This window comes from Microcebus murinus, chromosome 10, assembly GCF_040939455.1.
Source record: "Microcebus murinus isolate Inina chromosome 10, M.murinus_Inina_mat1.0, whole genome shotgun sequence".
Taxonomy (NCBI): Eukaryota; Metazoa; Chordata; class Mammalia; order Primates; family Cheirogaleidae; genus Microcebus; species Microcebus murinus.
In genome coordinates this window covers 97,078,878-97,105,305 of record NC_134113.1, presented here as the reverse complement: position 1 = coordinate 97,105,305, position 26,428 = coordinate 97,078,878, and the positions used below count along the sequence as shown (strand labels likewise).

The window sequence follows — 26,428 nt, the reverse complement described above, 5'->3', positions numbered from 1 at the left end:
TTCTTTTTCTTGGCTCCTTGTGGTTACCTTCCTTGACTTGAAAAAGGGGACATGGCATGAAGAGCCCAGAAATGTAGGGCAAAAATATTGGAAATATTGGACAGGAAATGCTGATTAATATTTCAAAGGCATCACCCTACCTGGATGCAATAACCTGAGGCCCGCCTGGGCGAATGCTGTGCTCAGGATCACCAGCAACGTACCCATAAAAGTGCAAGAGAACTCTCTGCTTCTGCAGGTTTCCATTCATTGCTTACCTCAGTGAGCCTCTGGACATGCTGGCCAGTGCTTTCTTGAAAAGTCTCAATGTTTCAGATATTTTAAAAGCAGTCACTCACTTATATTTTTCATATGTCACTGTAAACTCAAAATGAAGACACAATTTGTTTTGATATGGCACTTCCTAGGTATTAGCGCCAGGACACCAGATTTTAGGACCTAAAGGTCTTCTCCTTTCCTTAGCATTCTGTTGGGGCTCTGGCAAAAGGAAGAGCTTTGGCCTTTGCAATCAATATCCCCCCAGTGCTTGCTACTTGCCTGAGATATCACTAACTGTATCATACATTTATTTATTACATACAATTCTCTGAGTCAGGATGCTGTGGTGGGAAAAGGTTTACTTAAGCAAGAAAATCTGGGTTTGAACCCTAGGGACGCCACTCATTAGCTCTGAGCCTCTGCTTGTTCTTTTATAAAATAGGAAAGCTTGGTGGATTATTAAAAGCATTAAATGAGGTTGTCTATGCAAAGTGCCTAATACATACAAAGTTCCAATAAGAATCAGCTAATCTGAGCATATGCAAACACATCAAGGGCCATGTTACTTCTCTTTAAAGGCTAATGTTATTTTCCCAAAAAGGCAGAGGTGGAGGTGGATATGGTTTTTCTCTGGATCTTGATGAGGAGACGACTTGTGATGGCACAGCAGTGAAACTGTAAGCATCTACGACTTTCACAATATCTCCTCGAGCTGCTGCCATTCTCAGCCCTGCTAAGCAACAGGCTAACAGGCAAGGCATGAAAAGGGATTAGTGGATGCATATATGCAAAGAAGGGGGGTTCCTCAGAAGCACGGCAGGCTGAGAAGGCATCCTTGACTGTCCATCAGTAGGAAAGCTGGCTTGACTGGCAGATGTAATTTTTTTGGAACCAGTAGTAATGGAGAGCTATTGGTGACAGATGTCAGATGTTGGCAGAGTGGCTGCCAACACAAATCTCCCTCCACCTTCAGACATCAAGCTGATGGAGGACTGGGCACAGTTGGACTGACAGTCCCTTCTTGCTTGGATCATTGGTCACATTATTATTTCTCAGTCGCTGAACAAAGCAGATGGTTTACCATGTATTTGTGATTTTCTGTTGGCCTAGAAGTTCTGTCCTTCCATCAGGGTCCAGCATGTAATCACTTATGACAGTGGGTGGAGCAAGAAAATCCCTGCCAGTTAAAGTCCAAGACATTCTCTTTTATTAAGTCTGCATAAACCTCTATAATTCCAACTTAAAAGTAATAGAAGGAAAAGGGAAAGTAGTGGTGTTAGAAATAACTTGAGTAATCACACAAACCACAGCTCTCAGTTGGTCTCGAAGACTCTTGGTCTGTGCTATGTGATGTCAGTTTGTCCGATCACTTTTAGTCTTAAACTTAAAATCCCCTTGTCTCTATTCTGGCAAGCCTTAAAGAGCTTTACCTTAGAATCAGAAACTGATATAATTAAAAGTAAACAAAATAAACACACATACCCCTCCACTAAGATTATTTTTTTTAATATTCAAAGTTAAACTCTATTAAACAGTCATAATAGTAAGTTGCCTTGCATTAGTATGTACGAGTGACCACATATGTGGAACAATATATATGTTCTCTGTCACCCACCTGCCAGATAATTTACTTTGTGAAGGACATCTCGCTTATTTACATGTATATAACAGGAAACAAATCCTTTAGTAATAGAGCAGAACAAGCATTTTTAATAATACAACGATCACCTAGAGGCATCCTTGACATAAATGACATGTTTCTTCTTGTCTTTTTCTTAACATGTATTTTTCTTAAAAATCAGGCTCACACTGGGCATTTTTCTGCCCTTCCTCCCCCCCATTTAATCACATATGAGAGAAATGTTATCATATCATTAAATATTTTTAAGAATATGATTTATAATGATAAATATTGGTTGGATTCCTGCAATGTATTTGGTACTATTCTAAGCACCAAAGACATAGAAGCGAATAAGATAACTCTTACCCTCAAGGAATTTATACTCCAGTGAAGAAAGACAGGCAATAAACCTGTAGAAACAGTAAATAAATCATATCATTTTGGATCTAAGTCTTTGAAATAGGATGATGGACAGGACTGGGCAGGCTACTTTGCTTGCAGGAAGCTCTCTTGAGAATGAGACTTTTGAGTTGATGCCTGTCTAAGGCTGAGAAGGAGATAGTCACACAACTATTTCGGGAAAGAGCTTTGCAAGCAGAAGGAACAGAAAACACAAAGACTCTGAGATAGGAATGAACATGACTTGGTCTGGGAACAGAGAGAAGCCCTGATGGCTGGGGCTGGGTGAGGAGGGGGAGTGAGGAGACAAATGGGACGGAGACTCACGGAGGGGCCACATCACGGAGGCCTTGCAGGAAATCAGATCTTATTCTAATTGCAGTGAGAATCCACTAGAGAATTTTTTTGAGAGGGAAGGACATGATGTGATTATAGGGACATCACTTTGACAGCTGAGTCCCAGGGTAGAGGCAGCAGAGCTATGTCAACAGGCTGTCATAGTCATGGGGACAGAGGCAATGAGGACTCAGCCCAGGATTTCGGAAGGCCACAAACCAGTGGCAGCCTCAGGACATAATTTGGTGATAGAGCTCATGGAAACTTTTTTTTTAGGGTTTCAGATGGATAGCTTTTATTATTTATTTCCTATTAAAGATGTGTACAACACAATGAATATGCTTGCTTCAGATATATTTAGAACTCTGCATCCTATAATGAATGAGTCCATCTTCTTCACAAGCACACACAAAACATTTATACAAAATGACTATGGACTAGTCCACAAAGTAAGTCTCCAAAATTTTCAAAAATGTAAACCTTTAAAAATCTTTGAAGTTCTAGAAATTTAAGTCTACAACTATTTTAATATTAGTATCAGAAAACTCCTAAGGAAAAAAAAAACCTTTCAACATTAAAAAATGAAGCAAATAAGAACGCAAATTTCACTGACTCTAACAGCAGGCCAGCTTTTGGTCACAATGTAATTAATTTCATTCTTAATGCTATAGTTGAAAGTATTTAAAGGCCCAGGGAACTGACTCCAACCCAAATTCTCCTCCCACTTTCCAAGTAGATCAGGCATTTTTACAGTTGTCTCATCCTCATTGAAAATTAAATTTAGTGTAATTAAATGTTTATTTGAAAATAAGAGTATGCAGTACTCACTGCACTATTAAGCCTATCAAAATCTAGGACAACTTTGATCAGGAATGTTAGGTTGAGGTAAAGAATCAAGGATTACATGAGCAACCATGTATTAACAGATTGTGTTACCATTTACTGAGATGAGAAAGACTTGAAGAGGAGCTGTCTTTGGAGGTTAAAATCAAAGATTCTTTGTGGACAAAGTTGGCTTTGAGAAGTCTATTAGAGATCCAAGCGGAGATGTTGAGTAAGTAACTGAATAAATGAATAAGGAGCTCAGGGGAATCCAGGCTGGGGATATAAACAAGCCTATACACCAGGTAGGATCATCTAGGAGGATGCATGGTTGAGGAGAAAGAGGGTCAAGGGCACAATCCTGAGATAATCCAATATGCACAGTACTTATGGCATTGTCTACTCACTAAACATCGTGTTTACTCCCACATTTCCCATCACCTTTGCAGTTAGGTAGGGCCATGTGAGCAGCTCTGGACAATCAATGAAGGAATCAACTAAGAACTGGTTCAAGACCCTCAATTTCTCTCATCTCCTGCCTCAGCAATCATGAATTCTTGTGTTAAGGTCAACATGTCTGTCAACTCTGTTACCTGAATGACTGTGGCCCAAAGATTCTTTCTGATCCATATCATACATATAGCATGAAAGAGAAATAAACCTTTATGTATGAAGCCACAGAAATTCCAGGGTTCATTTGTTATCTCAGCATAACTTGGCCTATCCTGATTAATTCAGAATGCCATTATGTGGTGTGATGCCTCAAGAAAGCATCATTTTCATTGAAAAAGAGGCATATGTGATTTGATAGGTTGTCAGCAAAAGTATATCAGTGGTTATTTCTAGCTTCTATCTAAAGTTTAAGTGAACTCCATGTGCATTTTATTAGTTGAAGGGCAATCCCTGAATTGTTGCATTCAGGACAACGTCCATTCTTCCAAAGATGCTTCATTTCTCAACTTATTTTTGCTACCTGGCTCTTAAAGTTTATGAATACATTGGTTTTTAAAATGTATTTCTTGGATAATTTAAAAAATTAATATTGGTGGGTGCTTTATAACTTTCTAAATTTCTCCCAAAACAATAATCTCCTCCCCTATGTTAGCTTTTTGTAGATGTATGAGTCATTTGACTATTGATCAAAATAGATATTTCTCATTCTTCATTTGACAGATTTTAATTGAGTCTCTACTTAGGAGCCAGGGAGGTAATGAAAGACAGCTAGCACTTACACTCATGGTTTATAAGTTGTTTTTTTTTTCCATGGTTTATAAGTTTTGATACAAACTACCTGGAGTACACTTTATCTGGTGTCAAACTCAGTTGAGATTTTAAGAGATGGGAAATTTTTAATAACCCTTACCTTGCAGAGTTATCATGAGTATTAAATGAGACAAAGTGGAAAGCTATTTTTATTCAGGCTTTAGAAATACACTTAGATCACCTTAAAAAAAAGAGATTTTACTGTAAAAAGTAAAAGCTATCAGGCATCTGGTACTGTGGCAGCTCAAGGGACTAGTGACCAGGTACTCTTTGCATTATTCACTTATGTCTGTGTCTGTGTCTACTTAGTTCTTCCATTACCTTTGCTTGTTCATACCCTCTCCTCTGTAAATATTTCTCAAAGTTATTTATGGTTTCTGCTTTTTCATAACTTCAATCAATATCCCCCCTCATAGCCCTAACTTTATCTTATAGTTTCTTTCTCCCATCCAAGTACTAACCAGGCCTGACCCTGTTTAGCTTCTGCGATTAGACAAGATCCAGCACATTCTGGATGGTATGGCCATAGGCTACCTTATTGTTTCTTTCTAAGCTTTCTGCTTCCACCATCACAGATAACTACCTAATTAATTTCATCTTTCAGTTGAAATTTCCAGGAGGATTTGTTGTACTGATTCATTCAGAACATATATTTGGAATTTCTACTATATACAGGCAATGTACCCCCATTGTAGTGTGGGCCCCACTATTAGGGCTTTCTGAATTATCTCTCCACTCTCATCCTGAAAATGCTTCCTGCTTAGCTGGGAGCTGTTAGAGATGCTGAATTCAGCTCTCACTTCAGACCTACTAAATTAAGAATCTGTGCTTTAGCAAGATCCCCAAGTGACTTGTGTGCACATTTAAGTTTGAGAAGCAATGCTTTAAACTTCCAGCTCTCAAAACTGCTGCCTGTATATTGGAAACAGCTGGGAATTTAAATAGTACACATACTTATGCTTGGGTCTTTGCTCTAGAAGTTAAGATTTGGTTTTTCTAGGGTGCAGCCTGGCATTCAAAAGATCCCTAGATGATTCCAATGTGCAGGTGTGTTTGAGGACCTCTGAACTAGTCCTGTGTCACCACTGACCAGCTGTGTGATCCTAGACAAATTGCTTAGTTTCTCTCTAGGCCAGATTTCTCATTTAAGTGAAGCTATAGCCTATCTTCCTACCTTAGAATTGTTCTGAAGGCCAAATGGGATAATACATGTGAAACTGTTCTGAAATGTGTGCCAATGAATCTAAATATCTCATGTATCACTTAACTGCTCTAAACTTATCTTCTGATAAATAAGTGAGGATTCAAGGAAACAAATTAATTATCGTCAAATATGAGAATTTAGGTAAAAATGTGTGGAAGACAATGCTACCTAGCTAACATTATTAAGTTGTATCTATGTCATTGCTAGGTACTGTTATCCCAGTTACCTATCATATAGCTAAGGATTAGAAGTTAAGTAATTCTCTCAAGGCTCTGAAAGCTGTTAAAGAGAAATTATTGTTAAAAATGTCGAGGAAGATTTTATTCAAGACTATTGCAATAGGGGAGAGGGACTGAAATGACTCTAGAATAAAACTGGCACCAGTGGAATTCTATGGGGGGGGGCAAGATGGAAGGGGTGAGGGAGAAGATGGAAAATTACTAAAAGGAGCTTGGTGAGGTGTTGAGGGTGAGGGGGAAGGGGAACTTGACTAGATATCAAGGGTGTTGGAAGAGGAGCTTGACGCAGTATCAGGAGTGAGGGGACTCTTGATAAACTGGCTTAGCAGGATTCTTTGGTAAAATCGGGTTCAGGGTGAGGCCGAGTTTAGAAGAGGGCTCAAAAGAGCCTGACTAAAGTCTGATCAAGGAAGGAGTCTTTGTCAAAGCGCAGTTGGGACTAAAACTGGACAGGTTAAAGTATATAGACCTTGCTGTCCCTACTTCCCCAAGGTGAGGGATTTACAGCTAAGTCTCACAGAACGCAGTTTGGCGCTGTACACCTGCGAGGTTTCATCCACTGGGCAGCTATAAGACTACCGTTTGCATTCCAGCTCAAATCCGGTCAACCGCAAATCAGAGCGTCGGCTTTCTTATCTACCCTGAGTCTGCAGGCTACAGGCTTGCCGGGGCAAGAATCCCAGCGCTGACTCCGGGGGCGGGGCCCGCATGCACCTGCTCCGCGCCAATCACAGGCCCGCGCGCAGGGGCGCATGCGCCATAGCCATGGGCGGGGCCTCATCGCTGCCCAGTCTCCTCCGACCTGTCGGCCTCCCACCGCCCTGATTGGTCTTCGGGGAATGACGCACCTGGCCGCTTCGGCCTATAGCGGCGGAGCCGGCCGGCGGCTTGGCGGAAGTGGTGTGGGGGAGGTGGTCGCGGGGTGCGGGCGCGGCGAGGCCGGACGCGGGCGCGGGCGCTGGAAGATGACTCGCTTCGCCCTGACCGTTGTCCGGCAGTGAGTACCGCTGTCGCAGGGTGCCTTTCTCTCTCTCTCTTTCGAGTGTGCTTCGGAGTGGAGGGGACACTGTCGTCCCCTTTGGTCCCCGCTTTCTCGACCCTCGGAGGATTGGCTTGGAAGGGGCTCTTTTCGGGACGCTTTGGTTTGGGCTACCCCTTCTCTTGCCCCAGCAGCCCCTAGTGAGGACGGTTGGTCTTAGATACCGTCACTCTCGTGTTTTCCGATGAGGAAAGTGAGTTCCAGAGGAGGAAATGATTCCTCAAGGTTCCCAGCCACTTGATGGCAGAGCAAAAGCTGAAGAAAGACAACCATGTCTCCGGAGTGCTCTGGGCACCGTTTTTGCTCCCCAGCAGATTCCGAAGAGTTTGTAGAATTGCTCGTCCATGGCTGGTATTTTTGATGCTGGCTGCCTTGAGCTCTCCCCTTTCTCCGTCTCTGCTGTCCCCCTCGGTTCCCCAGGCAGTCAGTACCACAGGCATATGTTTTGAGATTTGTTTCTTCCCCCAAGAGGTTACGGTTCTGGGAGAGAAAAAAAGGGCCTCCGCCCTTGGCTCAGCAGACCGCATCACCATTAACAAATGTTTTTATCATCATAAATTACATGGAGCTGAATGCTGATATGTCTTTATGCCTCTTATCTTTCTTCTCAACACATATTTGCCAAGTGTTAATGGGAGGTGAAATTCAGGGTGGTTAAGAGTACAGATTTTTTAAGCCGGATAGACTTGGATTGGAATCCATGCTTCAGTTTAGGAGCCAGATAGCCTGGGGCTCAGTTAAGCGACTTAATCTTTTTTACCTCAGTTTACTGACATACAAAACGAAGATAATGAAAGTACCTATGTCATTGGGTTATTGTGAGAATTAAAAGGGGGAAAGGTAAATTGAATGGCACAACAGAGGGGAAGAAATATATCTGAAGATTAAATAATTTGTATTTCTGTAAGGAGAGTTCTAATAAAAAGGCAGTTGATTCTCAAATATGTATGCATAGTTTGTCAGACCAGCATTTTGAGTAGGTACTGTGTACCAGTGGACTGGGTTATACAGTAAATAAGATACCCTTTCTGCCTTCATGGAGTTCACAAGGAATACTAATACGATTTAACATTCATTGTCAGGATGACTTTAACTGCTATCTTTTCTGTCTTCTCCTTCCTTTATAGGAAGATAATCTTGGGAATCATCTGAAATTGTCCTTTTAGGAGTCACAGATTTTTAATGACTAAATTAGAAATCTAGTTTCTTTCTATCTCTCACCCCCCCTCCATTTTATAGAATGCTTTGAGAGAATTCTGGACTGACTTAAGGTTGTACAGCAAATTGGTAGCAGAACAGGAACTAGACCCCTGAGAGTTCTTTCTTCCAGTCTTAGAGCACTTCCTGGATGCCTGCCCCAGCTAGCACCGTGTCAGACATTTTACTGAAACTCAGGAGTTGTGGGAAATCTGGGTTAAGGCACCCCTTGAAAAGTCAAGTGATTCCTATTTAGATTCTTAATAGACAACAGTAACATATGTGAGTATTTCATTCTCTTCCTGCTGCTTAACAAGGCTTGACTGTGGAGGCCCTCATAGGAATCATTTTAAAAAGAAGTGTTGGCCAGGTGTGGTGGCTCACGCCTGTAATCCTAGCATTTTGGGAGGCCGAGGCAGGAGGATTGCTCAAGGTCAGGAGTTCAAAACCAGCCTGAGCAAGAGTGAGACCCCCGTTTCTACTAAAAATAGAAATAAATTAATTGACCAACTAAAAACATATATATATATACAAAAAACTAGCCGGGCATGGTGGCATATGCCTGTAGTCCCAGCTACTCAGGAGGCTGAGGCAGAAGGATTGCTTGAGCCCAGGAGATTGAGGTTGCTGTGAGCTAGGCTGATGCCACAGCACTCACTCTAGCCTGGGCAACAAAGTGAGACTCTGTCTGAAAAAAGAAAAGTAAAAAAAAAAAATGTGTTAATAAGTGATTATGTGCCAGGCACTGTTGTGAGGTGAGGCAACTGAGACAGGCAATGTAACTTGCTGAATTGTCACAGGGCCAGTTGAGGAGGTAGGATTTGAACCAAAACAACTTAACCATTCACTGTCTTTACCTTCTATTATTATGTTAAAACCTAGTATTTGTATTAATAGATTATTGCATGTCACCAGCCATTTTTGAGGCTCCTTTTTTTTTTTTTTTTTTTTTTTTTTTGAGACAGAATCTCACTCTATTGCCCAGGTTAGAATGCAGTGACCAGATCACAGCTCACTGCAAACTCAAACTCCTGGGCTCAAGGAATCCTCCTATGTTAGCCTCCAGAGTAGCTGGGACTACAGGGATGCACTACCATGCCTGGCTAATGTTTCTATTTTTTGTAGAGACAAGTCTCCGTATGTTGCCCAGGCTGGTGTCCTGGTCTCAAACTCCTGGCCTCAAGAAATCCTCCCACCTCAGCCTCCCAAAGTACTGGGATTACAGACATGAGCCACCATACCTGGCTCAAGGCTACTTTTTATTCTCCTAATGTAATTGTGAGGAGTGATAAGAATTGTTTTGTACTGTTTCATACGTAGGAAAATGGAGTGAAAGTGTCAAAATGACCAGTAATGCTGTGGATTGCTGCTTTCCTGTCCGGGCCACCTCTTCTTGCCTTCAGAGCTCTCAGAGCTAAAAAACTGGTGGTTCTTTTAGGAAAGGAAATGATCTCAAATTTGATTGATAATCATCATAGTTAAATATAAAGACTTTTGAAGAGTTGGATAATTTTACCTCTTCAAATAATGCAAGAAAACTTTAAAGGAATTTCAAGTTCAGCAAAATCCTTTGAGTCTTGTGCTGTTACTGTGGTTTATCTTTCTTCACTGTACTTTGAAGTGAAAGTGCCAGTGTGTGTCATTTTTGGAACAGAATGGCCAAGATTCCAAAATTCAAGTCTATCATTATCATTAATTAAACTGTACTTCTTATGATCTTATGTAAGATGCTAGTTATTGTTCTGGACATTAATAAAGCAAGCAAAATAATATTAGATTATCTGTAATTTAATACTTTCCTAAAGACATATGTAATTGTTAAGTTACTGTGATATTTGTTTTCTGGGTCATGGGGTTGATCAATTGGGGAGAGCCTTTGCAACTGGGACTAAGCTATATTTAAACAAAGATATATCATGAGTTGTGTATCTTGCACATTTTTTTTTCTCCCAAAGCATCTAGTGAAAGTCTCAGCATTACTAGCCCTTGAAATCTTTTGTATTTGCAAATGAATTGGTGTGAAGGAATTAGAATTAAGCTGTAGTCCTGATTAATATCAGGTGAAGCTTTACTTTTTTGATGTACACTAAAGAATGTTTACTTTGAAAACTTGCCCTGAATGTATACTAATTTCCCATGATTTGTCTCCCTTATGTGGCAAGCTGAGTATTATCTGTTGAATTTGAATTCATTAAAAGGATGTAATAGAGAAATTAAGCTTTCTATATGATTTCTAAAGAAACACCCCAGAATATAAATGCAAACTAACAAAATAAAACATATCTTTTAAGTGAAGAACAATGTGGTGACCAACAAAATGAACGAAGCATATTTGCAGGGCCTATAAATGGCTGGTCATAAGACAACTTCTTGGCATAAGCATTTGGATTCCTGCAGAGTCGGGCTTTCTGTTTTGGAAATGGATCACATCACAGATTTTGAAAATGAGTGGTGTTATTCTTGACTCTTTCAAAATATATCCTTCTGACCTTTCAGTTCCCTCCACCTTCTCTGCTGCTATCACAAGTCAAATTTGGTTAAGGGAAATATATTAAGAGTAAAACTATTTTAGCCATCTACTTTCCTTTCCCACTTCCAAAACAAATTAAACACTTTCAAGGATTTATATAAACCTCTCCCAAAAAGCTGATAAAAGCAATGAAACTAAATATTTATTAAAGTTTTTGGAAAAAAATTCTGTTTTTGGATTCCTACTCTATAATATTTATAAAGTGATTTGAAGGCAAAAGTGCCTGGTAGAACTAAAAATGAATGCCAGTGATTGTTAATAATACTATCATGTCTGCAGCAGTCTCTTTTGACTTGTAGTTCAATGGAATCCTTCATTATACCACAGCTGCTTTTCTCCTTTTGCTGAGTTAAGTGGTTGGGCATTGCCTTTACAAAACTATCAAATTACTGGGATTCCATTTCTGATAAAATGACATTTTGACAGTCTAATCTTTTATTTTAATCTGAATCTTCTATCAAATCAGCTATTGGGATTAAATTAAAATCCTGAACTAATCTTTTCAGCACATATACAAAAAGCAATCAGCTCTGCTCAATTTGTGTGATTTGTAAAGACCTGAACTTTTTGCTGGCTCTTACATGATTTTTTTGGATAGCAAAATTATTAAATTTCTCCTCACCCCTCTACTTTTTTTTTTTTTTTTTTTTTAAGAGACTGGGTCTTGCTCTGTTATCCAGGCTAGAGTGCAGTGGCACAATCATAGCTCACTATAGCCTCTCACTTCTGGGCTCAAGCCGTCCTTCTGCCTCAGCCTCCAGAGTAGCTAAGACTACAGGTATGCACCACTATGCCCAGCTAATTTTTCTGTTTTTTGTAGAAATGAGGTCTCACCATGTTGCTCAAGCTGATGTGGAACTCCTGGCCTCAAGCAGTCCTGCCTTGGCCTGCGAAAGTGCTGGAATTATAGGTGTGAGCCACTATGCCCAGCTGATTTTAAATTTATAAAATGAACATGCTTCTTTGGCTTTTGCTGGAAATTGAATTGGCTATGTTAAAAGGAAAACTTTGTAGAAATTAAATTTAGCAGTGTTTATTTGAGGAAAGAAATGATTCATGAATTGGGCAGCACTGAGAGCTTCACCCAGCAAGATGGGCAGGCAGTATTTATAGACAGAAAAGGGAAGTGACGTACAGAAATAGCCTGATTGGTTACAGTTCTGTGTTTGCGTTATTTGGACATGTCTTAGCAGTCTTCAGCCCATACTTGGCTGAAAGCTGGGCTGCTATGATTGGCTGAGACTTATTACACGAATATACTATCTTCTTACATGAATATACTATCAAATTAGGTTGTGGTTTGTATATTAGGTTACAGCTTGCTATGTATGGGGGCAGCTTTAGACCAAATTTAATTTAACAACTACAAAGACACTGTCTAAAGAGGATGTTACTTTATATTTGAACAGAAGTTTTTTTTTTTTAATTCTTGATCTCAGAAAGATTATGAGGCTGAGACAAGAAGTGAATCTAATACACAGTAACTGGTTTCAAGATTAGAAATGAGAGATTCCCAATTATTGCCCTGTAGGCTGCTGCTTTATCCATCTGAATGGTAGAAGTTAATGTTCTCTTTCATGTCCATTTTATAAGATTCTAAATGAATTTTGGAGTGTAAAAGTCTTTTATTAATATTGGCAGCAATGATAATAATGGCAAATCAGTGGTATTGGTTTTTACCAAGGCATAAATACTTCTGTAATTTCTATTACACATTTATTTTTTAAGCTAATATATCCACATATGAGAAATCAAACTAATTCTTCCTAGTTTCCCTGTTCCTCATACCTCACCCCACAGGTGACTGTGTTTGTTTTATGCCTGTCATTCCAGTGTTCCTTCATGCAGATCCAAATGTTTATTATTTCCCTCCTTTGTACAAAGGTAGTATTCTTTATATTATTCTACACCTTGCTTTTTCTACTTAATCATATATCTAGTGATCTTTCCTTGTCTTCACATACTCTTTTAAAGGGCACATTTTTTTAAAGGGCACTCTTTTAAATGTGCCCTCTTTTAAAGGGCACATTTATATAGTATTCCATTAGGGAGCTGTACCACTATTTATTTGTTAATGTAACCATTAACAAGTGGTTATTTTGGCCATTATTAAGGAAATGAGTTCCCTGTTTATAGACATTTGGGTTATTTACAATCTGTTGCTGTTAGAAAGAATACTGTAGCAAATATTCTTTTAAATATATGTGGATGTAGGTATTCCCAGTAACGGGGTCATTAGATAAAAGAGTAAACACATTTGTCCTTTTGATAGTTATTTCCAGATGACATTCTGTAGGCAAAGTACATTCACTAAAGTTCTATTATTTAATATTTCCGAGGATTTTCTCCAGCCACTAGCCATGTTATAGTGATACAGTCTCTGGCTGTGCCTTTAAGGAACTGGAGCCAGGACAGACACACAAGTAAAAAGTCAGTTAGCATATGGACGATAACTTGTGTTGGTAGTGCCAGGTTAAATGGGAGCCCAGCGTTGGGGTATTTATTATAAATGAGGTGGGTAGATGGGGAATGGTACAGGGAGGGAAGACTACCTAAAAGAGCCAGACTTGTGTTGGATCTTAAAGAATAAGAATATATTAGCCAAGCCAGTGATCTGTTTTAATACGTACACCAGGTGATTCTGATGCACACCCTAGTTCGAAAACCATCACTCTAGGCAGAGGTTGGCAAACAATTATTATTTTTTTTTTTTTGAGACAGAGTCTCGCTTTGTTGCCCAGGCTAGAGTGAGTGCCATGGCGTCAGCCTAGCTCACAGCAACCTCAAACTCCTGGGCTCAAGCAATTCTCCTGCCTCAGCCTCCCGAGTAGCTGGGACTACAGGCATGCGCCACCATGCCCAGCTAATTTTTTACATATATATATCAGTTGGCCAATTAATTTCTTTCTATTTATAGTAGAGACGGGGTCTCACCCTTGCTCAGGCTGGTTTTGAACTCCTGACCTTGAGCAATCCGCCCGCCTCGGCCTCCCAAGAGCTAGGATTACAGGCGTGAGCCACAGCGCCCGGCCAGCAAACAATTATTTTTATAAACAAGAGGCAAGGTCCTAGGCAGAGACTCAAGTTCATGAAGTTTGTGATTCTGACTTTTAGGTCTGGTGGAGTTTCTTTCTGGATCTGAGCCAATCAATCCCATGTGAGATTTTTATTATTGTTTTAAACTAGTGCTTCACTTAAAAACAAAGGAGCCATCATCCTCCATTGTAACCAAGGAAATGCAAATTGAAATCAAAGTGAGATGAATTGTTCAGATAACCTGATTGGCACAAATGGAAAACTCTTACATGACGTGAGTCTGGTGAGAATGGTGCACCTGAGAGGTGGTGCAAGTTGGTGTAACCACTTGCATTACCTGATAAAGCTGAATATTTGCATACTCATGGCCCAGCAAGTCTAGTGCTAGATAAATATCCCTAGGCATGGGTCAGCAAATGTTTAATTAGAGCTCAAAAAAACTGAGCTCTAAATTCAACTCAATTTTCCTTGATTCTCATTTGACGGTTGCTTTTTATAGGTCTACCCTGCTGTCCAGTCCTACCCAGGTACCTTCTCCCTCCAACCTCAGTTGCCCCAATTGTTTGTGTTTTTTTTTTGTATTTCTTCAACACTAGCCAACTGCACTTGTCAAGAGCCCCAGTTGTTTTTATGACAAAGTTTCCAGTTCTTTCACCCTTCTGGTTGCTTCAGATTGTTTTGGTCTGTTTGGTTTTTTAATTTGTGAAAGAGTATATCCAAACCTCAATTCAGTGTGCAGTTGGTCTGCAGGACGGCTTTCAGTACTACAAAACATAACAGCTTAAGAAGATCTAGGAACTAGGAGAAGGCAGGGGCATTCTGAAGGCTTGTGCACCTCGCTTCTACTTCGTCACATTCCCTTCCACTTGCTCATTTAGTCCAGCAACAATGCACTGGTTTCCACGTTTTGGTTCTGCTGCCAAAAGTAGTTTTGGTCAATGTATTTATTTTAACAAGATTATTTGACTAAAATAGTATATGTGTTTATATTTTTTAGTAGGATTTGCCACCTCCAGTTCACTTAAGAGTGATTCTTGATCTATGCATTTTAATTTGAGGCAGTTTGAAATCCTTAGCTCATCATTAGAGTAGACAATTGCAAATATTAATTTAGAATAAATTGTATTTTACAGGTTAGATTATGAAGTATGTTATGAAATTCATATGATATCTTTACGAATATCATTACCCTTCATTGCTGATGCTTTTTCTCCTCTCAAAATAACATAATTTGGTAATAAAGTTTCCCCCCTCTTTCTGTTTTAGTGGTGAAACAAGATTTAACAAGGAGAAAATAATTCAAGGTTGGTATAATCCGATTGTTATTTTAGCTCTGTCTCCTAATGTGATGTATGAGTTAATCGGATTTGCTGGGCTGGAGAGGGCTCTGCTGTGGATTGGGATTGCAGAATTAAACCATCGTAACCACAGAATATGATCAGAGCAGTTGGTAACCAAGAGGAACAAATCTTGTAAGTGAACTGGATGTAACAAACAGTCTCCAAGTTATCCTTTATGGGTGGGGTCATAGTGCTCAGTCAGCTGATTAAAGAATTATATTGGCTCTAGGTGTCTTAAAATATAACTGTCTGGATTTAAAATGATTCATATTTGGATACATAGAGTTCACTGGCTGGTATTAATGATATTTTTCTGCTAAGATAGTTCTTTTAATTTTGGTAGTAAAAAAGAAGAGGTTTAAAAAGAGAACTTTTATTTTCACATAAGGTTATTTATTCTGAAGAGATTCTTCCTTTGTTCTGTTAATTTGAACTCATCTTTCAATTGCCCTGTGATCCAGCTAGTCTGGCTTTTTAAGAATATCTCTGGTGAACTTTTGGCTAGACACCCTATTTTGGTGCTGTGACTGTAAGAGCATTTAGTTTTGCTTTTTTTGGTTAGGGACTTCTGGGATTTACAGAAACTGATTTTCACACCCAGTGTGCCTGACTTGCTTTTCTGGAGATGATGCTTAAGTGAACCTTTTATTTTAGATGCGTGCTCCACCCAAGTTACCCTCAGGACCAAAGCCCCTTACCACCTGTCCTTTGGTATTTATTGCTCATTGGTCTTATTTCATGAGAAGCTGACAATGGAGAGTAAATAAAAGTTTTTGTGTTCACACTTGTTTTTAGGTTTGTTTTGTGTTCTTTTCCTGACCTTGTAGTTCTTGACGTTATTTTGTTTTTGAAGCTTTCAAGGCTTATATATTTCTAAGTACCATTTTTATAGCATAGCCGCAGTTTTCATAAGTGGTAATTTCATAAACATTCAGCATCAAGTATTTTAAATTTCTATTGTGATTGATTTCCAATTTAATTGCTTTGTGTTCTGACAATATGGTTTATTTGATAATACTTCTTTGAAATTTGCTAACATGGTTAGTTTTGATAATTTTTCCATTATGTGCATAAGAAAAATTTATTTTCTCTAATTGTTGGAATTGGAGTTATATATAAGATAACCTTATTGATTTTGTTTTTCAAATCATCTACACTTTGCTAATTTTTAAAATTTACTCATTTGGTTGCATGATCAAGCAAATATCAATTTTTGAGTGAGATCTTGAATTTCTCACTGTGGTACCCAGTTTATCCTTTAGTACTTGAAATTTGATCAATTTTATTTATATATTCTGCTTTTATATGCATTGAGTCTAGTTTATAGGCATATACAAGTTCAAAATTGTTACATCCTCTAAGTGAATTGGATCTTTATAGTGATCCTACAATCAATCCTATTAAGACTTTTGCCATATAGTTCTGCTTTTTTCCTAGTGATATAGCTACTCCAGCTGTTTTGGGGTTGGAATTTTCCTGGCATATATTTTTCCATCTCATTCCTTTCAGCCTTTCTGTGTACTCATGTTTTAAATGTTATCTCATAAGTAGTATTTAGCTGAATTTTGGTTCTTTTTTTTTTTAAAATATAATCTTTTAATTGGCAATAGTGGTCTGTTTACCTTTGTTCTGCTTACTGATCTGTTTGGATTCTTTTTGTTGTTTCTTTCTCCCCTTTTTTCTAGTCTTCCTTTTTCTTCTTACTTTCATTTACTTCTTAAGTGTTTATTTTCTTTTTTTCCTTATTCAGTCTTCTCTTACCTTCCCTACTGGCTTTGAAATGATATATCATTTTTATTCTTTTAATGGTTACCTGTACATTTTTACCATTTATACTTGTCGCAGTCATTTTGGGCTGCTGTAACACATTACCATAGACAGGGTGTTTTAAACAACACACATTTATTTCTTATGGTCTTGGAGGCTGGGAGTCCAAGATCAGGTTGCTGGCAGATCTGGGGAGGGCCTACTCCCTGCTTTGCAGACTGCTGCCTGCTGGTTATATCCTGACATGACAGATAGCAGAGAAAAAGGGCACCTTTTTTTTTTTTTTTTTTGAGACATTCTTGCTCTGTTGTCCCTCTAGAGTTCCATGGCGTCAGCCTAGCTCGCAGCAACCTCAAACTCCTGGGTTCAAGTGATCCTTCTGCCTCAGTCTCCTGAGTAGCTGGGACTACAGATGCACGCCACCATGCCCGGCTAATTTTTCTATTTTTAGTAGAGACAGATCTTGATCTTGCTCAGGCTGGTCTTGAACTCCTGAACTCAAGAGATCCTCCCGCCTCGGCCACTCAAGAGTGTTAGGATTACAAGCCTGAGCCACTGCACCTGGCCTGGCTGTGACAAAGGGCACTTAAAAGGACATGAATTCCATTCCCAAAGGCTCTGCCCTGTTATCTAATCACCCCAAAGGCCCCACCTCCTAATACCAGCGCATTGTGAGGTAGGATTTTAATAGTTGAATTTTGGGGGAGACACAAACATTCATTCTAGCAACACCTAATGAAATATAATATTAATATCACCTCTCCTGAAAACTATGAAGAACTAAGATCTGTCTAGTATCTTAGTCCTGTCCCTTTTTTAACCTCTTTACATAGGCGTTATTGTCTACATTTGTTATTTAGACAATGTTTATTTAGATTTGCATATATATGCCAGTTTCTCTGCTCATCTTTTTTTTTTTTTGCATCTCAGACCTTCATTTCTCAAGTATATTCTTTGAAAGATCCCCTAGTATACATAGCTTGGCTGATGTTAAAGATAGTTTCGATTAATACACAATTGTAGACTGATGGATGGTTCTCTTAGCACTTGGAAGATGATATTCTGTTGTTTGGTTTCGGTTCCTGTGAAGAAGTCTCTCTCTCAGCCAGATGGTTTCCATGATAGGTAATCTGTCTTTTTCTGTAACTGCTTTTAAAATATTCACTTTGATTTTGGTATTCTTTAGTTTCCCTGAATATATCTAGGAGGGATTTTTTTTTTTTAATTATCCTGCTTGATGTACATTTTTTTTTCTTTCTCTGTAGACTTTTGTCTTTCCTCATTTCTAGAAAATTCTCTCTTCATATTTCTCTCTTCCATTTCCTCTATTCTTTCTGGAGTTCCAGTTAGATGTATGGTATAGACTGAATGTGTCTTCCCCAAATTCATAGGTTGAAATCCTAACTGCTAATGTGATGGTACTAGGAGGTGAGGTCTTTGGGGAGGTAATGTGGTCATGAGGGTGCAGGCTCATGAATGGGCTTATATTAATAAAAGGGAGCCGAGAGAATACTCTTGCCCTTTTTCTGTCATGTGATTTTACAAGGAGAAGTTGATAGTCTGCATCCTAGAAGAGGGTCCTCACCAGTACCCAACTGTGCTACACCCTGATTCTAAACTTCCAGCCTTCAGAACTGTGAGAAATGTTTGTTGTTGTGAAGCTTCCCAATCTGTACCACTTTGTTCTAGCAGCCTGAATTAAGACAATACATGTTAGGAATGCACATTTTTTTCTTTATATCTCTAATCTGTCAGAGCGATGTTCCATCTCCTCATATCTGTGCTACATTCTGGGTAATATCTTCAGCCCTGTCTTTGAGTTCATTGAATATCCCCTCAACCAGATCTCCCTTTATCCATTGAGGGTTCCCCTCAGCAGTTCTATTTTTCATTACTAAAACATCTTATTTGGTTCTTGTAGAAAGCTGTCTTCTTGTTTTTGATGCTTCCTGTTAATTTCTTATTTTCATGATTCTATCTTTATGTTTTATTTATAGTTATTTTATAATCTGTATTTGCTGGTTTTAATGTCTGAACTCTTAATGGTTCTAAATCTGTTATTCTTTCTGCTGACTTTCATTCATGATGGATTATTTTGTTGTGTGTTGAATCTTTGGCTAAACTATTATTTGCTCTAAATCAGTAGAAACCGTGTTAGCCTTTGTTGAGAATGGTTTGCTCTGAACAGGATTTGCATTTGATTTGACCACTGACTTCAGACTCCTTACAGGATCCCTTGCTTCCGAGAGTGTGAGTTCAGTCCTTCCACCTTGCTGTCCCACGCCACAGGCCTCCCCACCCCACAGCTCGTGCTGATACCACAGCAACCTCACTTTTCTTGTGTCAGTGTTCACATTCCAGCTTGGGGTTTTTTGGCTGCTTTGCCCCTTGGAGATCTTCCTTACATCCTGTGAGCCAGCAGTGCAACACACATACCACACACCACACATACAGCTTGGTTCTTTTGTAGTATGTAGAAGGTCACTTCACGGTGTTGAATCAGCCTTTCTCCTGGAAATGGACATCTAGGGTATTTTTAAAATGAAGAAAAAGAAAGAGAGGGAGGGAGGAAAGAAGAGTAATACCATTACAATACTGAACATTTGGACAATGTGCATAAAGCAGGAGAAACTTCTAGGTGATGATGCTACCACCCTGACATAGCGCCTGATCAGAGCCAGCTTTTGTAAAATACAGCTGGTGAGGAGAGGGGCAAACAGAAAGAGGGAAAGGCTAAGACATGTGTTCTCATCATCACCTAGTTCCCATTAGGCAAGCATTCTTTTGGAAAACGTTTGAATACCTGCAGCTTTATAGACTTATAGTGATAGCTTAGTATTACTTGCTATTGGCTCTCTGGGAAGTACTCAAGAAGATCTTTCATTAAAATATCGATAAATGCAGTTTACATTCTCTTAAATGTGATTTAGGCCTGGCGAGGTGGCTCATGCCGGTAATCGTATCACTCTGGGAGGCCGAGGCAGGAGGATTGCTCAAGGTCAGGAGTTCGAAACCAGCCTGAGCAAGAGCGAGACCCCATCTCTACTATAAACAGAAAGAAATTAATTGGACAACTAATATATATAGAAAAAATTTGCTGGGCATAGTGGTGCATGCCTGTAGTCCCAGCTACTCGAGAGGTTGAGGCAGAAGGATTGCTTGAGCCCAGGAGTCTGAGGTTGCTGTGAGCGAGGCTGACGCCACGGCACTCACTCTAGCCTGGGAAACAAAGTGAGACTCTGTCTCAAAAGAAAAATGTGATTTACTTTTCATCCTTTATAGATATATTTTTGAATATTATTGTTGCTCTTCTTAATACCACAGGACAAGGAATAGATGAACCTCTTTCAGAAACTGGATTTAAACAAGCAGCTGCTGCTGGTATATTTCTGAGTAATGTAAGATTTACTCATGCTTTCTCCAGTGACCTCATGAGGACAAAACAGGTAAGTTTAGAGTCAAGGCTCATGGGTCAGAAGTCTTAACAATTGTGTCATCTTGAAAAAGCTACCAGCCTCTGTGGGGAATTAAGTCATACACAGACATCACACCTAAGCCCCCATCACTCTCCAACAGAACTTTCTTTATTTCCCATTTCTTTTTATTTTGTCCTTCTTGGGTTTTTTTTGTTTTTTGTTTTTTTCTGTAATTTCCAAATTAGAGTAGTTTAGAAGAAAAGGTCTAACAAGAATACAAATAAGTTATCATGAGAGAAAGCCAGCAGAAACAACGCACAGGAGAAATTAACCCACAGAGACATCAGATGTTCAGAATTATCAGATATAGTGAAAACAAACAAAAACATGCTATGTTACTGTTACTATAAAGAAATAGAAGACATGTTAGAAATATCTTTAGGGAATAGATCATTATAAAAATGACCCCATAGACTTAGAGAAGAACCAAATCAATTTCTAAAATGTCAATGGAAGGAGACTTTTTTGACCAACCAAGAGGGAATAATAGGGCTGGCATTTTGTCCACCCCATAAACAAACTTAAAATTTATGAGAGCCCTGGACAGAGAAAAAGCTCTAGCAGTATGTATAAAGATCCCCTTAAATCTTTGGTGGATTATTAATCTGTACATGTATAGGGTGAAATTGCACAAGGCCAGGCAAAACACCAATTCAAGGTAGAGAGCAATTACTGGGGCGCTATAAGCAGAACATTTCCTAGAGCTTACACAGGGTAGGGAATCATTTGATTTTCCACAAGCTGAAATGGAGAGATTTTGTTGAATACATACAGCATATACCATGTTTCCCCGAAAATAAGACCTACCCATAAAATAAGCCCTAGCAGGATTTCTAAGCATTTGCACAATATAAGCCCTACCCTGAAAATAAGACCTAGTGACAGGCGTGGCTTATGCAGTATATCTGCACAACCCTTGCATTTTGTCGCGGAGCAGTAGAGAAGATGAGCAGCCTTTCTCATCTGCCCAATGAGAGCTCTGTTGCTCGACATGAGAGATTGGGTCCAATGGTTCTTTTTTTTATTATTATTTCAGCATATTATGGGGGTGCAAATGTTAATTACGTATATTACCCATGCCCCCTCTCCTCCCTCGAGTCAGAGCTTCAAGTGTGACCATCCCCCAAACGTTGCACATCTCACTGGTTGTGTTTGTATACACCCATCCCCTCCTCCCTACTCCCACCTGCCTGACACCAAATAAATGTTATTCCTATATGTCTACTTAGGTCTTGATCCGTTAATACCAATTTGCTGGTGAGTACATGTGGTGCTTGTTTTTCCATTCTTGAGATACTTCACTTATTAGAATGGGTTCCAGCTCTATCCAGGAAAATACAAGAGGTGCTATATCACCATTGTTTCTTAAAGGGGCCAATGGTTCTAAAGGAAATACAGTCGCAAGAAATTCAGGATGGAATTTGGGGTTTGGAGAGTTATGATGATGTTCCAGAAGAAGATGACTTAACTATATTTGAATAAATGTAGATTGTTGTACTGTGCTTAAAAAAAAATCACAGCCCCTGAAAATAAGCCCTTGGGTGTCTTCTTGAGGAAGAATAAATATAAGACCCTGTCTTATTTTCGGGGAAACATGGTAGTAGAGATTCAGAAGGATCATACCTTAATAATAAGGCTGTCGTGGCCCGATTACGGGACGGGGGATGACACACAGAACATATATATAGGATGCAGACAGACAGAATTGGCTGCAGTCCCAGAAGGAAAAAGGACACAGAGACAAGAGATGGTTTCAGACTGCAGCAGCCAAACTCTGCCAGTCATTTATTTTATACAGCTTAATTGGGCAAGCGTCCCGCAGCTATTTTCTCATGCTAGCTACTTTCCCAGCTACTCTTTGGTACTGACTTCCCAAGGCCAACAACACCTGCTTCTCCAGTCAAAGCAAAAAGTGTGGCCTTCTACAAGAGATCTCTTTGATGTTTGGTACTGTTTTCAGATAAACAATCGCAGCTCGAGTGCGAGACCATAAGTCCTTGACCATCTTGTAGCGCCTAGCACCACATGCTGGTTACCAGGCAACCTTGGCTGACATGCGAGGCCACAGGTCCTTGGCCATTTGCCTGGAGAAACAGTTTCTTTAGCTAGTCAACAAGTCATGTCCTGCTAATTGTGGAAACAAGCAATGGGCTCCCGTTCTGCTGACTTGGGATCTCAGCCAGTCTGACCCTGGGATGGCTCGCTCGCTTCAGCTCACTTCAAAGGCTAAACTAACCTTAGAAGAAAATAATGAGAGAAATAGAAGATACAAAAATAATGTTTTCTTAAAGAACCAAATTGAGAGATGAAAAATAAAATATTCTGTAATGAAAATTGTACAAGATAGGATTAACAGCTGGTTAGACACTGTAGAAGAAGAGGTCAGTAAATGTGAAGACATAGCAACAGAACATTCTAAATTAGCCATGGAAAGAAAAAAAGGCTAAAATGGGACAAAGGCTAAAATGGGACAGAGTTTCAGTGAAGTATGGGACAATATCAAGCAATCTAATATACATGTAGTTGGAGTCCCACAAAGAAAATGGAGAAGTGGAAGTGAGGATGAATGTGAAGATTTAAAAACTGTTTTTGAAGAAATAATAACAGAATTTTCCAAATCTATACCCAGTGAAAATACTTTTTAAAAATTAGGTGAAATAAAGAATTTTTTTAAAGCAAAAGTTGCGGGACCAGAAATAGAACTACACTTATGTAGTCAATTGTTATTTTGTTTTTGGTTTTTTGGTCAAATTAAATTCCGACAGAGGTGCCAAGGTAATTCAGTGGAGAAAGGGTAGTCTTTTCAATAAGTGGTGATCGTATGGGAAAACATGGACTTTCACCCTTACTTCACACCATGTACATAAACTAACTCAAAATTGATTATGAAACAAATCTAAAAGCTAAATCTATAAAATTTCTTTGAAGAAACATTGGAGAAAAACCTTATGACCATGGGTTGGCCAAAGATTTCTTAGGACAAAACATGAACCATAAAAGAAAAGTTCAATACATTGGATTTTATCCAAATTAAAACTTCCTGTTCTTTGAAGGATTGCCGTGGCCCGTTTATAGGATGGAGGATGAACACAGAACACAACAGAAAACACAGACACACATACAAAGACAGTTGACTCGAGTGTTAATACACTGGGTTAGTTTTATTTTTATACTCTAAAAAATTAAAGTTAGTTCCTTATACGCAACCACCCAGGCATTGCAGCAATGGCCATAAATTCTGGAACACGTAGCCTTGAGGACCCAGATGTCCCCTGACTCAAGGTTTCCAGGTGATTGCCCCTAGGCGCCAGGCATACGGACCAAGATTAGCAAGGATGGGCAAGACAGCCACAGGGGGCATTTTTCATCCCCATTTCTTTTTAGGCTGATCTCCTGCCGCTGTGCCTGGCTTAGGTCATCCCTCCCTTGAGGGGTCTTACCCGTCACTGACTAACCAGCCATTTTATGGGACTTAAGCAGCAGTCACAGGAACAATATGTTTATTGTGTGGCCTCCAGACCCCCACTGCCGTGAGGCTAGGCAACTCTTGCTTACTTGCAGCTCAGGTCCTTTGTTATGCCTCCAGGCAACAACCTTGTTTGTCACAGGGCCCTGTCCTGTGACACATTACTTTCAAACGCTCTGGGCAGAGCATGTACATTACTAAATTTAATTCTTAAACCAGGAAAATATAATGTCCGTCCCCAACAAAGGATTAAGAAATTGAAAAGGCAAGCCACAGATTGGGAGAAAAATTATAAATAAGTGTATTATATTAATATATATAATGTATGTCATCTGAGTGTGTGTATATATTTGACAAACTGTGTGTATGTGTGTAAATTTTTTAACTCATTAATTAGACAAACACCCCACTTGAAAGTGGGCAAAAGATTTGAATTTGACCAGATACTTGACAAAAGAAAATGTATGTGAGGTGAGTAAACAGGTGAAAAGATGCTCAAGCAGCACTGATCATCACAGAAATGCAAATTAAAGCCACGGTGAAATACTATTGTACACACATTTGAATGGCTAAAATTAAAAACAAAAGGATGTGGAGCATCTAGAAGTCATGCATTGCTGATGAGAATGTAAAATGAACCAACTGCTTTGACAGTTTATCATACACTTAGTGTATCATCCAGCAGTTTCAGTTCTAGAAATTCATCCAGGACAAGTAAGAATATATGTCTATGCAAAGACTTGTAGACAATTGTTTAATAGCAGCTTTATTTGTAATAGCCAAAACAACCCATGTATCCATCAGTAGGTGATTGGATAAATGAGCCATGGCATATTCGTACAATGGAATACAACTCAGCAATGAAGACTGAATTACTGATAACATGCATCAACATGGATGAGTCTCAGAAACATGCTAAGCGGAAGAAGCTAGACACGAAAGAGTATATACTGCATGATTCCTTTTATATGGAACTCTAGAAAAGATGAGGCTGTAGTTAGTTATATAAAGCAGATTGGTGGTTGCTTGGGGCCATAAGTAGCCATACAGGTGTTATCTGATTATTGGAGTTATCAGACATAGACTTTAAAAATAACTGTTAATACATAGGTGGAAGACAACATTAAGAATTTTAGCAGACAACTGTAAACAATAAACTAAATGAGAACCAAATGGAAATTCTAGAATGAAAAATATAACTGAAATTAAGGCTTAATGGATGGGCTTAATGGCAATTTAGACATATTTGAATGGAGAATTGAGCTAGAACAGTGGTTAGTAAACCTTTTCTGTAAGGAGCCAGATAATAAGTATTTTAGGTCTTATGGTGTGTATGGTCTCTGTCACAACTGTTCAGTTCTGGTGTGATGGGACAGCAGCCATAGGCAATACATAAATGAGTGGTGTGGCTGTGTTCTAATAAAATACTTCATTGACAAAAGTAGATGAAGGGCCGGGCGCGGTGGCTCACGCCTGTAATCCTAGCTCTCTGGGAGGCCGAGGCGGGTGGATTGCTCAAGGTCAGGAGTTCAAAACCAGCCTGAGCAAGAGCGAGACCCCGTCTCTACTATAAATAGAAAGAAATTAATTGGCCAACTGATATGTATATAAAAAATTAGCCGGGCATGGTGGCGCATGCCTGTAGTCCCAGCTACCCGGGAGGCTGAGGCAGAAGGATCGCTCGAGCCCAGGAGTTTGAGGTTGCTGTGAGCTAGGCTGACGCCACGGCACTCACTCTAGCCTGGACAACAAAGTGAGACTCTGTCTCAAAAAAAAAAAAAAAAAAAAAGTAGATGAAGGTCTGGATTTGGCCTGTGGGCTGTTTGCTGACCTTGAAACTAGAAGATAGGTTAGAAGAAAATATCAAAATCAGGCATGAAGAGACAAAAGGCAGAGAAGTATAGAAGAGAGGCAGTTTTTGCAAAGGAAAATTATTGCTAGTTCTTTTTTATTCAGTAAGATGACATGTATTATTTTGATGTTTCAGCCAGGATGGTGTTTTTTTTTAATAAGAAAAGAAACAGTTGTCTTTCAATTTTCAGACCATGCATGGAATTTTGGAGAAAAGCAAATTTTGCAAAGATATGACAGTAAAGTATGATTCAAGACTTCGAGAAAGAGTAAGTAATTTATTTACATATTGTTCTTTACCATAAATTTTCAGTAAGCTCCCTCAGCTGATTACATGGCTAAAAATTAAATGCATTTCTGCTAGGGATTTAGAATCAGCAAACATGTTAAGAATCTACCCTATGACAGTCACTGTTACATACTCTCATACATAGCATCTTGTTTAATTATTAAAATTATGAGATCCTTCTAAAAGTAAGTATCCTTGTAAGAACTTAACACAGTATGGAAGAGTTCAAAGTAAAAGTGAGAATTATGGATATTGTATAATTTATGTGACCCAGCTACTACTAATGGACAATGTA

General features: G+C 39.2%; 2 protein-coding genes across 2 annotated transcripts in view; both read left to right on the top strand.

The window, feature by feature from the left end:
* NDUFA9 (NADH:ubiquinone oxidoreductase subunit A9) overlaps window positions 1–26,428 on the top strand; it is a 449,537-nt gene that overhangs the window by 124,740 nt on the left and 298,369 nt on the right. The window lies entirely within an intron of this gene.
* TIGAR (TP53 induced glycolysis regulatory phosphatase) overlaps window positions 6,990–26,428 on the top strand; it is a 29,344-nt gene continuing 9,905 nt past the window's right edge. The window contains exons 1-4 of the mRNA XM_012783141.3: window positions 6,990–7,139; window positions 15,211–15,248; window positions 20,376–20,497; window positions 26,036–26,113. Coding sequence (XP_012638595.2) covers window positions 7,108–7,139; window positions 15,211–15,248; window positions 20,376–20,497; window positions 26,036–26,113 — 270 coding nt within the window. The 5' untranslated portion in view covers window positions 6,990–7,107. The remainder of the gene's footprint in view (window positions 7,140–15,210; window positions 15,249–20,375; window positions 20,498–26,035; window positions 26,114–26,428) is intronic.